We start from the raw sequence: 13,958 nt of genomic DNA on the forward strand, positions 1-13,958 counted from the left end.
GCTGGGCTTGACGGTCTTCTAGGAACATATTTATATTCAGAAAGTTGTCTCAGTTTATACAGCCTGTGTAAAACCAACCGTATGTTGTGCTGGGTGAGCCCCGTAAAAGAGAGGTCCTTAACAAGTCAACGCCGCATGCACACACACCCACACACACACTTTGCATACATAAAAGTTACCCCTGCGTAAAAATGACACTTGGCGCTACACACTCAAGCGCGCCAGATGATAATCTATGTATAATGCTCACATTATATTTAAAACAAGAGACTTGCAGACAACACATGAATACAAACTTCCCAACCGTACCTAAACAGAATACAGATGATTCAACGGCAACTGAAATATCAGGAAAAAATGTCTGTTTTAAGAATTCTTCAAACGCTCCAGTTTGTATTATTTACTGTTTTACCTGTGTTATCTTATTTTGAAATGTTTGCTTTTAATCTGAAAGTTCGCGCTATATTTCCTGTGTACGTTTGTCATTTATCCCTTAAAGGTGATCGTTAACAAAGGTTGTTACGTTCTTGGTTTGAAGAAATGAACCAGCAGACTGACCCCATGTTTGAGTCCATTTTAGTTTCCACGCAGGGACATTGAGATAGCATTTATTCTGTGTTTTTAATGATCCCTTATATCTTACTCTGAAAATGTGTGCTTTGAATCTGGAAGGCCGCGCTATATTTCCGTTTTCCGATCTATATTATATTGGAAAATAGATCTTACTTTTAGTCACCACACCCTCCAGCCTGATGATGTTGGGATGATCGAACTGGCCCATGATGGAAGCCTCGCGGAGGAAGTCCCGCCTCTGTCGCTCCACATAGCCACCCTTCAGTGTCTTTATCGCTACAGCAATCTCCTTCTTTCCAGGTGTTCTCAGGCGGCCGCTGCACACCTCTCCAAACTCACCTGCAGTGGGAAGCGCAAAAACATATTGGTGCAATGTATTGACTCATCAAAATTATGCCTATAGTGACAGACGGAACAATATAAATGTTCTTTCATTAGGGGGCAGATAATATACCTTTGTATTCACTTTGTTGTTCCACATGATTTTTATTTCTAATGAAAAATGTGTGTCTAGAAAAGCCAACTCAATCCATTCCACCGGCATGTACCTTATAGGCCCACCTGGGGGCAGTGTTGCAGTTTACACTCACCCGAATGCCACGCAGTAGTATAAATTATGTCTAAAGAAAAAACAAACTGACAACTTTATCTTTCTCTGTAAATATTTTACTTCCTAATGTAATGTTTACACGTAGGTCAGATTATGTGCAACAACAACGTTGGGAATGCTTTGAGGTATTCTCCTTCGAGTGTATATTTGCAAGTGGATTTTTTTTTTTTTCTAACTGTGCGTTCTGAATAGCTCTGTGCTTGATACTAAGTAAATACGTGTGCTAATATTGCCGATACCAAGTACTTCTAAATTAAAAAAACAACAACGTATTATTTTAAAGCATTGGGCATACCAATAACATGTATTGTCATTCAACTTTCTTGTTGAGTTCTTAGCCATAATTATAACATTATTAAAGTTCTACAATAAGCATGGATGAAAATCCCCAAAATCCCAAACAAAACAAGGAATATGGAGAGGCAGGCATGCACGATGGAATCAAATTAAGACTACACTGAAGTAAACCTCAAACTAGAATTTAAAAATAAATACATCAATCAAGTAATTCTGCACTAAAATATTATTGTAACAATAACAGAAATGCAAATGAGTAGAAACTATAGCATGGCGAGTGTGTCCCATGTGTATGTATCAAAACAGGATTGCATGAGCGGCCCATGAGAAAGCTAAATGAATGAATAAATACATAACTTTAAAGGACAGCTACTCATTCGTGGGTATCGGTATGATACTAATATCAACACTATCAAAACTAGGATCAATCTGCACAGCCCTTGCGCTGAACATCATCAGATGATCACCCGCACAGTAAATATGTTACCAGGAGATAAAACATTGAGTGTGTAAACATACCAGCTCCAATCACCCTCTCAATGCGGATCCGAGGTGGGTCGATCTCTTTGGTGAATTCATGGACGGCTTGTGCGGGGTTTTCATAAGTGTCGGGGTCCACGTAGGTCTTAATCCCAGGAAAAGGAACTGCAGAGTTTCAAAAAAGAAGTAAGATGTGTAGGACTGTTTTTTTCTTTTTTTGTTCTGCTCTTTAATATGTTAATCAAGTTGAAGGGTGAAATGAATTGAACAGAGATGATCATCACTTAGAAAAACGTAATTAAACTCTTGCGCTCCTTTAATTAAAAACAGAAATTACGCCATAGTAAAAAACGAAAAGTAATCTCATTGAAAATCTCTACAGGAAAGCAGAGACGATCCTTGGCAAATTATCATCTGATAAAATCTCGAAACATCTTGAGAGTATTACCGAACTTTAATAACCCGTTTTTTTAAGCCTCGTTTAATGCAAGCATCCATGCTGCACAAGTGTCCTTGAGCAAGTCACTAAATCTTTAGCAGAGCCCGAGCGCCCGCGGGAGGGAAGCCAGACACACGCTGCGCTTTGCTCTCGCTGATCGATACAGTATCACAAAAAAACAATAGCTATCAGTTGTCTCTGATGCGTGAAGCAACACCGGCAAAACCCTAAGGACGTTGCCCTCCTCTCACAAAGTTCTGCTCCATTTGGACGGCTGGTAATAGACACTCAAGGTTGATGATTGTTCCTTCACTGAGCCTCTTCAAGAAGGCGCCATTTCATTTGAATATGTCAAAATCAAGCATTCCGTTTTTCTCCAGTCAATCTTGTGGCTGATAATGCAATCAAGTAGATGGCATACAAAATTAAATAACTCAAAGAAAGACTACTCTAACTGAAAGGGGCCGCAACATGAAAAGTCCACTTTTTGGAGGTTTTAACCGTCTTCCAATGTTGATTTCTTACCGTAAACCAGGGGTGTCAAACTTGTTTAGCTTGCGGGTATATATAACTAGCATGTGGGCCACATGAGAAAAATCTATTCCCAAGTGGGCTGGACCAAAAAAAAAATCACGGAATGTATTATTAGATCTTTAAAACAACAAATGCGGCTTTCCCGCGCAGTCAGATGATATTCTCCCATACTACAGGTGGCAGTAAATGGAGTCTACAGCATACAAACAACACCGCTCTATAACACAGATAGAGAATCCTAGTAGATTCAAACCATCTAAATTCTTCCAAGCGTTTTTTTAACAGACTCCTCAATCTCTCCGAAGTGGTGCTCGGCAAGAGTTTTTTACGGTATTTAGGTCACGGTAGTCCTTTTCAGACGAATTATAAAGGTGTTTGTATCGGTGATTTTCCATAAAGCTATAGGTCGTCCGCCATTTTGTCCACTCGTAAAGAAATACTGGAAGATACGCGTGGTGAAAAAAATTGGCCTGTGTGGACTTTTTTTAAATGAATAGATGTAATACATTTGTAAAAGTTTCTTACAGTTAGTAATTGAGTTTTCTGTATGGAATTCCCTTCCCTGTTCACCAAATGAAATGGTCAGTGACTTTATTGCTTTTTATTCTTATTATTAAACTTCAACAGTACTTCAGAACTCTCAGAACTCAAAACCTTCAACTATTTCCTGTTGCCTCGATCTTTTTTTCTTCAACTTCATCATCATCTTCCCCTTTCTCCTCCCATTTCAATTTTATCCCAAGGTTGTACCTCCTTTACTATAGAATTCACTATGCACAGTTCTTATTTTAATTTGTCACCTGTCTTTTAATAGACAGCAAAAGATCATCAGGTGCATTCATGAGAAAATACGAGACATCACTCATGCATCCTCTACAGTGCCTATAGAGAATGCGGCGCTGTATATGACTTGGCACATATAGAGACAGAGCCAATCAATGGTACATTCACATTTACTGTGAAATGTGAGCCTCCAATCAAACTTAGTCTTTCTTGTAACACTTTGTTTGACGCGTACACTCCAATTCCAGTGTGTCATTTTCGCACCTGTTCATATCCTTTTTTTATGGCGTACATGTTTTTACAAAGTGAGAGTGTCAGGAATAGCGAAAGAAATCACGCACATTCCCAGGGGTAACGTGCAAAATATCCAAAATTCTAATTAAAACAAAATTCAAGCCCGATCACGCTCGGGTTATAAACAGCATCCACATAAATGAGGTTTGTTGATTAATTTACCGTGTCCGTTCTGATAGTCGGTCCTCCTCTTATCCTCAGAGGTCATCTTGGCCTTGATGTACCACTGACACCTGCAAAACACAAATGAAGTTCTCGAGTACCAATTTTGCTTTTTGCTCAGTCAGTGTAGGATTAAAAGGCATAGTCAGACCATCTAGCTATTTTCAGCAGTAAAAAAGTTCATAATCTGCAATTACATTGATAACATACATTTTTCCACTTGCTGTGGAGTGAAAACAATATCACCCGTGCTAAAGGTCCATCCATTGGTCATGTGATATGTGATACGAGATATGATATCTAATATATGATGAAATATGATATATGCTATGATATGATATACTACATGATATGATAGCATGGTGTGCATAGTTTGAAACAGCCATCATTTCAATACAAAAATAAGAAATTTCCAGAACGAAAAAGGAGATGATTGTTCATTTTTGTTTGCTGCTGTGGTTTTTCTGACAGCAAAACGTTATTGTTTAGCCTTTAGCGGCATACCGTTCCTCATGTGGATGGCTTGACAACCAGTGTAGAATATTGGGTTGGAGAACTACTGTGTGTGTGTGTCAGAGCTACATGTGACAGTGTCTGTGTGCAAATTTGACATAATCTGTGTGAGCAGATTAGAAGTGGTGTCAGGGTGCTGTGAGCCACAGGTTACCAGCATGTGCTTTGACTGAGTTAAGTCTGTGGGGTCCCGGACACTGATGGATAGTGCAGATAACATGGCAGGTGACATAGACAGGAAGAAGAAGAAGGGGATTTGGCAAGCCATTGTTGACCTCTGTTGATGGGGTCAAGCTGTTCATTAAAGAAATAGCGGAGTATGCCGTTATCAGTCGTTTCCAGTCCTTTCCTCTGATCCCCTTTATCCGCCTGGTCCGCTCTCTCCCCGACTGGCTTTCAAGTCCCGGCCGCACACGCAGACGCTGACACGAATACTTGTTATGAGACCAGATTTTTGCAGGACCTGCTTACATTTGCATAAGCACTCAAAAACAGTAACTTCAATTAAAGTGCTTTGCCCAGAGCGCTAATCAAAGCATAACAGGGAGTCAAAGCATTCCTCCCTTGCCTCAACATCCCCAACACTCGCATCATCATAGCAGAGGTCACCCAAGAATGGCAGAATGCAAGAGGAAAAAGAAGTCGTTCAATTCAAGGACAGATTGCAGAAAAAAAAGCTTCAGCTTGTTATCATTTTCATTTACACCGCTGTCTTCCCCGAATTAACACTGTGTTGTGACTGCCACTTGAGGAAGCGCAGCCGGTGGGGCAACGTCACGGCACCCTTTCCCCCAACGTCCCTCCCCCAGCCAGCTACATGTTATGTGAGGTACGTGGATTTTATTTTTTTTCCCCAGACTTGAGCCACGTCCTCTGTTTGGGGCATGGCCAAATTATTGTTTTTTTTTGTTTCTACATCGCCGACCCCCACGTAACCTTATCTCTGCCAAGATCTTGGAGCGCTCAGCTTCAGCGCATCTATCTGTCTGTCTGTCTCTCTAGCTAGATGCGTTTAGAACACTAAGGTCCGCCCCCTCACATGTCAGCTCCTCTTACGTCCTCCTGTGCAAAACCTTCCTTCCACAAGAGCCTGGTGAAAGCTCTCATCGTTTTCAAGCTGCTCAAGTACATTAAAAAAGACCAAAAGTCCCTCCTACTCAGGGCAAGAGGACTCCATATTGTGATCAAGTGGGTTGCTGCTCAGTATGTGTTGGTGTAATGAGGGGAAAAAGACAAGCCAGCAAAGCATAAAAAATCTGGCTTGCGGGAAATCCCTCAGTATCATCAGCATCATCCCCCGAAACTTCTCGTGTTAAGTAATGGACTGAGTTCATTGCAGTGGCTAAGCGGAGAAGCTCATGAATCTCGAATCTCCCCCCCCCAAAAAAAAACCGCTATGGATCATCGTCAGATAAACCCCTTGCATGTGCCACTAGTAGAGACTGTGCAGCCAACCATGCTTATGCCATCTGTTCATATCAATAAAGAAATCATCATCTCTGTAATTAAAAGTGCAGCCCAGACAGGATGCTCTTCTGGGTGGGAATTTCAACATCGATATGATACACCGACTTTTATAAGAACAGTCAAGGTCAATGTGTATTGCTGTGTATTGCCATCATTTTATACATAATTTCTATGTCATCGGTTCGATCAGCTCATCAAACTGGTTGTGAAAGTGTCACCAAAAATAGAGATCGATAATAGAGAAAAATAGAGAAAATAGAGAATAGAACTAAATAAAAACTAAATATGAAACTAAATACACTCAAACTGACTAGCCAACAAGGAAGACCTGGACAAGACACATTTGGAGCGGGGAACTGATTGGTTAACACAAGGGAGCGGGTTGACAAGGACAGATGGGCACAATCAACCTAAACAAAACATCAACACAAAAGGCATGTCAACATGAACAAAACCAAAATTCAAACACACCCACGCAGAAAAGAACAGAAAACCCGACAGCAAACAAAACTTAACAAAAACCCAGAACAGAACAGGCATGTGTTAATATCTAGGATCTGTCACAATTGTCTAGTCTAAGTTTAAAAAAAAAGACTTTGCGTGGCATATACTGTGCACAAATTGAAGTCTGGGGCAGCAAAGTCATCTTACCTTCCAGTAATGAGGAGGAATAGGGTGAGGATGACGAGAAGGGTAAAGCCACCCACCGCTGCCGTAACGATGACCAAAACCTGACCTTGATCCGAGGCCAGGTCCGATGCTGGAGGTGATACATTTTAGGTTAGGGAGCTACACGGACATGAGCAAAGTAAGAAATATATAGGGCCGGTAAAATACGGATGTGGGTGAATAGAGAAAATGGGATTTTGGACAGGATGACAGGAGAGGAAAAAATACATCATCAGAAATACCTCATTGAAAATAAATCATAGATCTTCTCCCCGAAGGTACCATAAATAGCTCATGTCATTTCTCCATAGGGAGATATAGAGATGTTTGATCAGTTCTTTGTGATGCAAAGAACCCTCCATCAGCATTATTACTGGAATGATTCGTACGCCTGATTCTGTTTAATTAATATTATTCATTCATTAAATTGTGATTTACTCCATAATCATTTGGTTAAATTGGACCCATTTGATATTCATGATTTTCCCCATTTTCAGTGTCTTGTCACACGGCTGACATAGGCCAGATAATTGAAAGATGATTGGTATTACCCAACTTATTTCGATCAAATTTCATGCTTAATGAATAAGAATTGCAGATCAGGGCGCTTGCTCACACGCGCCATGAGAAAGGTCCATGTGAGTTTTACTGTAGCTGTGTGTGCTAAAGATTTCTAGTACAGCCATTCAACACTTTTTTTTTAGCGATGCAGATCAGGGCGCTTGCTCACACGCGCCATGAGAAAGGTCCATGTGAGTTTTACTGTAGCTGTGTGTGCTAAAGATTTCTAGTACAGCCATTCAACACTTTTTTTTTAGCAATGTGGACTTAAAAAAAACAACAAAAAACAAGAAATATATATATATATATATATATATATATATATATATATATATATATATATATATATATATATATATATATATATATGTATGTATGTATGTATGTTAATTACAATTACAATTATACATTAAAACAGTTGTCATTTGCAGTGAGTCACTGATAATAAGGAGCCACGCGGCGAGAGTTTCTGTTTCAGTCGAGATGTGTCCCTTCATGGTTAGAAAAGAATGACCAAAACACCTCATATAGTGCAAATTTAAATCACCAATAAGTAAGAAAATAAGTAAGAAAGTTTCTTCATTTATTTCAAATTATAATATATATGTCCAAATTTTTTCACGGACCCCCTGAAGTCAGACCATGAACCCCGGGGGCCCGCAGCCTTCACTTTGAGAACCACTGATTTAAACAACTGAAAATTCAATGAACAAAATTTTAAGTGATAATCCCGCTGCCCTTCAGGGTATTAACATCATCACTCTCCTTGTGATTGATCATTTTTTCATGTTTGACGAGCCGGATTAAAAGCCTCACAGTTTTCCCATGCCTGCTATAAACCCATGTGCCCCGTGCAAACAACTGATTAAGCATGGGAATACTCAAGATGTGGAAAAAAAAACTATTTATTGCTAAAACAGTCACACAGCGGAGACATGAATTTGTGACAGTATTACGAGCAAGTGCGACAGGTGCGCGGAGTAAACCTGGAGTCAAACCCGCAATCTTTTGATTGCCTGACAGCCACTCTCAGCCCCTTCCCCATTACAGCCATTACTGACCACTCAAAGGCCGTCTAAGTGGCCGCGCCAGACTACTGTCACAGCCTGCCATATTCTTCACAGCGGTGAGGACGTGGCGGACTGATGCCGCCATAACGAGGCGTGAGCGAGAAGACAATGACATTGAGTCGAGGACACAATGAAGGATGAGGAAACGGGGTGACAGCGACGCGATAAAGACAAATACGGCCCAGACCAAGAGGTAGATGTGACGACGGCTGATGGAAAAACAAAAGTATGAGTCGCTGACTGACGGACAGGCTGACAGAGACAGGGAGAGCGACAGGAGGGGCAAATCTGCTTTCGCTTTCAGATAAAAGGCCAGGAAGTACAAAGGCTTGGCCAAGCGCTGTATGATCCACAGATAAAACCTTGCGCTGCAGCTTTGGATGGCAGAGAAAGCCACTGTGCCAAATCACCCCGCAACAATGCCTGACCCCCACACAAAAGGGCAGCTGGACGCTTTGTATTTTATGATTAGAATTGCACTAGAGCTGTTGTCTCAAAAACACACAAACAAATATTGATTTCAAATACACTAAACATCAAGACGCCTTTGCCCACTCTATTCAATTTGTTGATCAATACAACATATATTGTGACATTTACAAGCTTTTTAGTACTCATGAGTAAGTACAATGTCAGCTTATAAACTGAGGTGAGTCTCCAGATCGTAGGTGGCTTTGATAATGCGAAGGTATGCGACTGCTTATTGATTACTGTTACCAAAATCGATTTTTCGGTGTAACAATAATATTATCACACCTTGAGACTTATTTTCCAATATAGATCCAGACCACAAAAACGGGTTGCGCTGCTAATAACAAAATGATAACTTACAATCTCCAGTGGTTTTGTATTCATATCTGGTGGCGTAGGAGCTGTATCCAGATGGTGTGCGGGTGCGGACGCTGAAGACGTACCAGGTGGCTGCTTTCAAGCCTGTGATGATCACACTCGGATCCTTGGTGATCATTGAAGAATAGCTCTGCTGCTCGTTTTCCTATGTTAGAAAGAAGGGAAAACATTTACGGCGATCCAGGTTATGAACAAAGATTGTCAAACTTGAAAATCGTGATGTATGTTTATATCGTTTTAAAACAACAACTTCAAATTTATTAGTCTTTATTAGTCTATTAATAGCGTCCAAAATAAAAACAAGTATAACATCACTAATAATCATAAAATATTAAAATTACTATTAATCATAAAATATTTCAGGTTTTTCATTGAGTGAAATTCAGCACATTTTTATACGCTACAAAATCATCCCGCGGGCCGGATTAAACCCATTTGCGGGTCAGAACCGGCCCGTGGGTCGGATGTTTGACACCTCCTGGTCCATAATCAGACGTATGTTCTCGTGTCCCTTAATAGTCGACGAACAACGTTGCACAAAAAGATTTATCGTTTCCACCTAACATAATGGGCTTATTGAAATTCAACCTCCTTCTACATGAGATGCGGAGAGTTGTTTTGAATACTTGATGATTGGAAGCATATGGACTTCCCCAACAAAAGGGTTGAAAAAGATAAAATATAACACTATTAAATATTGCTAAGCCAAAATTAGGATCAAACTAAACCTTGAATGCCTGCCAAAATATTCATCTGATCTTGGCTACTGAGCATGAATATATTATTATTTTTTTTTCAACAGACCCGGCCCAACACGGTACCTTTTCATAGTATTTGATCTCGTAGTCGAGGACGGGCAACGTTGATTCTTTAGGCTGCTGCCAGGAAAGGGCGATGCTGTTGGGAGAGGCCCAATCTTTTTTCAGAGACCCCACCAGCGAGGGACCTGTTTGAAGACAAGTAAAATTCACATTCTAACTCAGTTCATGACGGTAATGTGCGTATGCATGCACAACATTTTGTCATAAACGCTCAACAATTTTATCGCCAGGGGACGAAAGGTGAATATAAATTGCATATAAAGTGCACAGTGAGGTTGTAGGCTCGTCACCAGTCTCTTGACTGGGCCTTCCCATCGATTTAAACACGGAAAATAGTGTGTTTTTCAGTTGACGTCGTCACTGCCCTGTGAGCCGGAGGTGTCATGTGATTAAATCAGCCTACGTAACACATCTTGGAAAGAACTGAAATTAGATCTATTACTCAAAATTTTCTGAAGAGGGAGGCAAAACAACACAAGCACACTAGCCAAATCTTACAGGCCATGACAAGCCCGGTACTAGTTGATCCATGGACCGGCGGTTGGGGACCTCTGCCAAGCTCGCAATGTGTCATTGACTAGACGAACCAACTGACCCCATTCAGTGTGACAAGAATAGTGATTCTAAAATAGAGCTTATTAAAACAGACAATAATACATGGCTGACGTAGGTGCAATGACATGACAGATGTTTGATTACCAAACACCTGTCTAATCAGCGTCACAAATCCATGCACACACTTTATGAGAGTACATCATAACAGGCTTGAGTACTTCCAATCCATGGGGAAAACCACATACACAACATTCCTTTAGGATGCTGCTAGATCATTTAGTTCTAATTGAAAACAAGCCGAGGAAGCAGCATCTTATTTTCCACTACGAAATTGCATTTGCCTTGTTCAATGATTTTTTTTTTTCTTTTTGCTGAGTAAATAATTGTACTCAGCTCCCAAGAGAGGTCAGCAGATGTAGCCGTCCTGAGAGTCATTATTATATATTACACATGGTGTTACAGAGCCGACTCATTATGTGGATATAAAAGGTGGGCTTGCTTTTCTCAAGGGTATTCCAGGTGAAAGATGACATGCTACATGGGGAAGATTTTTTTTTTTTTTTTTTTAGAGGAACAGCAACGCTCCATAGTAACGTTGGGTATAATTGCGAGGAAGCTTCCAGTTCAAAGGGAAAATGAGGGATCATTACCCAGTGTTTGAGGTTTTGATCAAGAGCTTGAGACCTGGGGTTTTGGAACAGGCAAAAACCAGATGAGAACTGCAGGGCTTTGAGCTTGTTAAGCAGGCGCCCGGAGACCCGCTGCTGGTGATCTGAGCTCAAAGTGACCACTTGGATTATTCCTTCATCCATTCGTCTTTCCGCCTTCTTTTACTTGATTCTCCCCACCTCGGGTTATTTCACCTGGTAAAGCCTTCACTCGTTGCTCGACAAATGAGCGGAGAGAAAAATACCAACAATTGAAATGAGTCCACTTAATTGTGAAGGAGATCTTTCAAATGTTATTTTTCTCACTTAACTGACAAGATGCTAACAAATGAATTTACCGTATTTTACGCACTATGAGGTGCACCGGATTATGAGGCACTTTCCTGAATTCCACTGCTCCTCGCTCAGTCATCTACATGTTGTGCGAGATATATTGCAGTGTCATTTTGTTGGTGAATGAGAGGGGATTTTTTCCAGACTCCAGCCGCACCCTCTATTTGGGGCATGGCTGAAGAGATTTTTTTCTCCTCCATCATCTCCCCATGTAATCTTATCCCTGAAAAGATCTCCCGAATGCTCAGTGTAGCACATCCCAGCGGGCCTTGTCCGTCTCTTGTACTGTATTTTTCTTGGACGGTTCGAGCTCTTTAAGTCAAATTTTGTTGCCTTGTACTGCAGCTGTAGCGACAATAAAGGCTATGTATCGATTTGGTTGAAATTTGATTTAAAAATGAATATTTAATTGAATCGTAATTATATTCTTTTAAACTCTTGATTCAATTGACGTTTGACTGACTTATCTCATCGTTTTGTTGACATTCCCTATAGCACAGCTCCATCTAGTGGCTGCATAACGCAACCCCAGCCACTACTGTAGCTTCTATTCTATGCGCCTTTTATTGCGTAGCACCATATATATGAAAACAGTTTAAAACGAGGCCATTCATTGAAGGTACGACTTATGATCCGGTGCGCCTTATAGTGGGGAAAATACAGTAATGAGTATAATGATTTTATGGTGAATAACAGGAGTGGGAGCCGGCACACCCTACGCGTACCATGTGTGGAGAACAACAAATGACAGCGCATCTTGATACATTTACATCTTCCAAGATGTTATCATTTTTATAGAACCTCTCTCATATTGCATTTATTCCTCAGTGGGGAAAGTAAAATTCATAAAATGTGCTGTGACTGTCTGGTGAATAACAGGCTTTAAGGCGGCAAGACGCTTGGCATCTCGGGCTGCTATATTGGCCCTGACAGAAAGCAATAAACAAACTAAACGCAATATTCCTCCTGACTCTGAAATTCCAATTAGCTGGCGGGTGCTAAATGCACACATACACTCAGAAATACTTCTCAGCCAAAACCACTCTTACTGAACTAACTAAGTCCCTATTGATTGTTTAGATGCCACTAAATGCCCTCCATCTGAAACTAAGCTCTCTTAATTGGTGCCAATATCTTGGCCTGCAGACTTCATCTCAGCATGAACTTTTCATTACGACATCTTGGAAAATAGTGTCAGAATCACATATAAGCTCTCCTAAGAGAATTTCAAACAGCACATTCTTTTGCAGAGATTACTATTTCTACAATTGTATCGATAATTCTTCCATTGTCAGCTGTGCTTCCTTATTAAAGGGAAAGGGAACCTAAAAATAATACACTAATGTTTTTCATGTCCTCATGTCAAAACACATCTGATTAAAATTGTGCTTTTGGAATATAATGTAACAGCCAAAAACATTCATTTCTATCCATCTTCAGGTCATTTTGAACCTTGCTTTGCATCTGAAAACGACCTCATGATTGCTCAGATAATGACCAATCACAGCTTACCTGTTGTTAAAGTTTAGTCATGTGACATTCCCAAGCTGAGGCATGATTGGCCATTACCTGAGAAACTGGTATCAATTTCAGTTGACAGCTCGCAGAAAAATGGCCACCCTCAGGAGGTGGATACAAATGAGTGGATTTTGTAGCTTGGATCTTGTTCTGCAATGTCATATTACTCAGAAAGTGGGAAAACAAAGAACACAATATCAAAAAGGAACAATCTGATAACACTCCTAGCAATATTTCAGAACCTTTTGGCACTCAAACCATAACGTGGCAACTACTGTACATTCCTCACCTCCTGAATTGGTTACATCTCACTCTCAGCTTTAGTGTGATTCGGTTCGGAAATTAGTTCATTAACAATTACTGAGTAGGTGAAGAAATATGCAAATGAAATATCACAGTTGTTTGTATAAATTTAGAGAAAATTGGAATTGCAAAATCTTAACAAGAGCGACACCAATATTAACCTACTTGGTCCCACATTTCAATATACAGTACTGTATGTTAAATGTGTGCGGATGTGTCAGACAGATTGATTAGGGAAATATTCACAATCACGGTTAACGCATAACGTGTTCTAATCGTGTCATTCTAATCTGAATCTCTAAAATAGTGGAGGGGAGGCTGTCACAAATCAAATTCAAATTAAAATAATGTAATTCTCCAAACACACACTTTTTTCATCTAAAAAATGAAGGCCTAAAGTATGTGTGCATCCTATAAATGGTGTTGTTCGACACCGTTCAAGTAAGCTTGATCTGTCAG

The 13,958-nt window shown here is 40.3% G+C and overlaps 1 protein-coding gene across 2 annotated transcripts in view; it reads right to left on the minus strand.

The window, feature by feature from the left end:
* The window catches only part of LOC148423921 (ephrin type-A receptor 6-like), a 119,768-nt gene that overhangs the window by 11,667 nt on the left and 94,143 nt on the right, over nt 1-13,958 (minus strand). For both annotated transcript variants that reach the window (XM_088414542.1, XM_088414541.1), the window contains exons 6-11: nt 10,123-10,247; nt 9,284-9,446; nt 6,804-6,912; nt 4,173-4,243; nt 2,000-2,125; nt 727-912 (exon numbers count right to left, since the gene is read on the minus strand). In XM_088414542.1, coding sequence (XP_088270668.1) covers nt 727-912; nt 2,000-2,125; nt 4,173-4,243; nt 6,804-6,912; nt 9,284-9,446; nt 10,123-10,247 — 780 coding nt within the window. The remainder of the gene's footprint in view (nt 1-726; nt 913-1,999; nt 2,126-4,172; nt 4,244-6,803; nt 6,913-9,283; nt 9,447-10,122; nt 10,248-13,958) is intronic.

Source organism: Hippichthys cyanospilos, chromosome 5 (genome assembly GCF_059441005.1).
Source record: "Hippichthys cyanospilos isolate Australia breed blue-spotted pipefish chromosome 5, RoL_Hcya_1.0, whole genome shotgun sequence".
Classification (NCBI taxonomy): domain Eukaryota; kingdom Metazoa; phylum Chordata; class Actinopteri; order Syngnathiformes; family Syngnathidae; genus Hippichthys; species Hippichthys cyanospilos.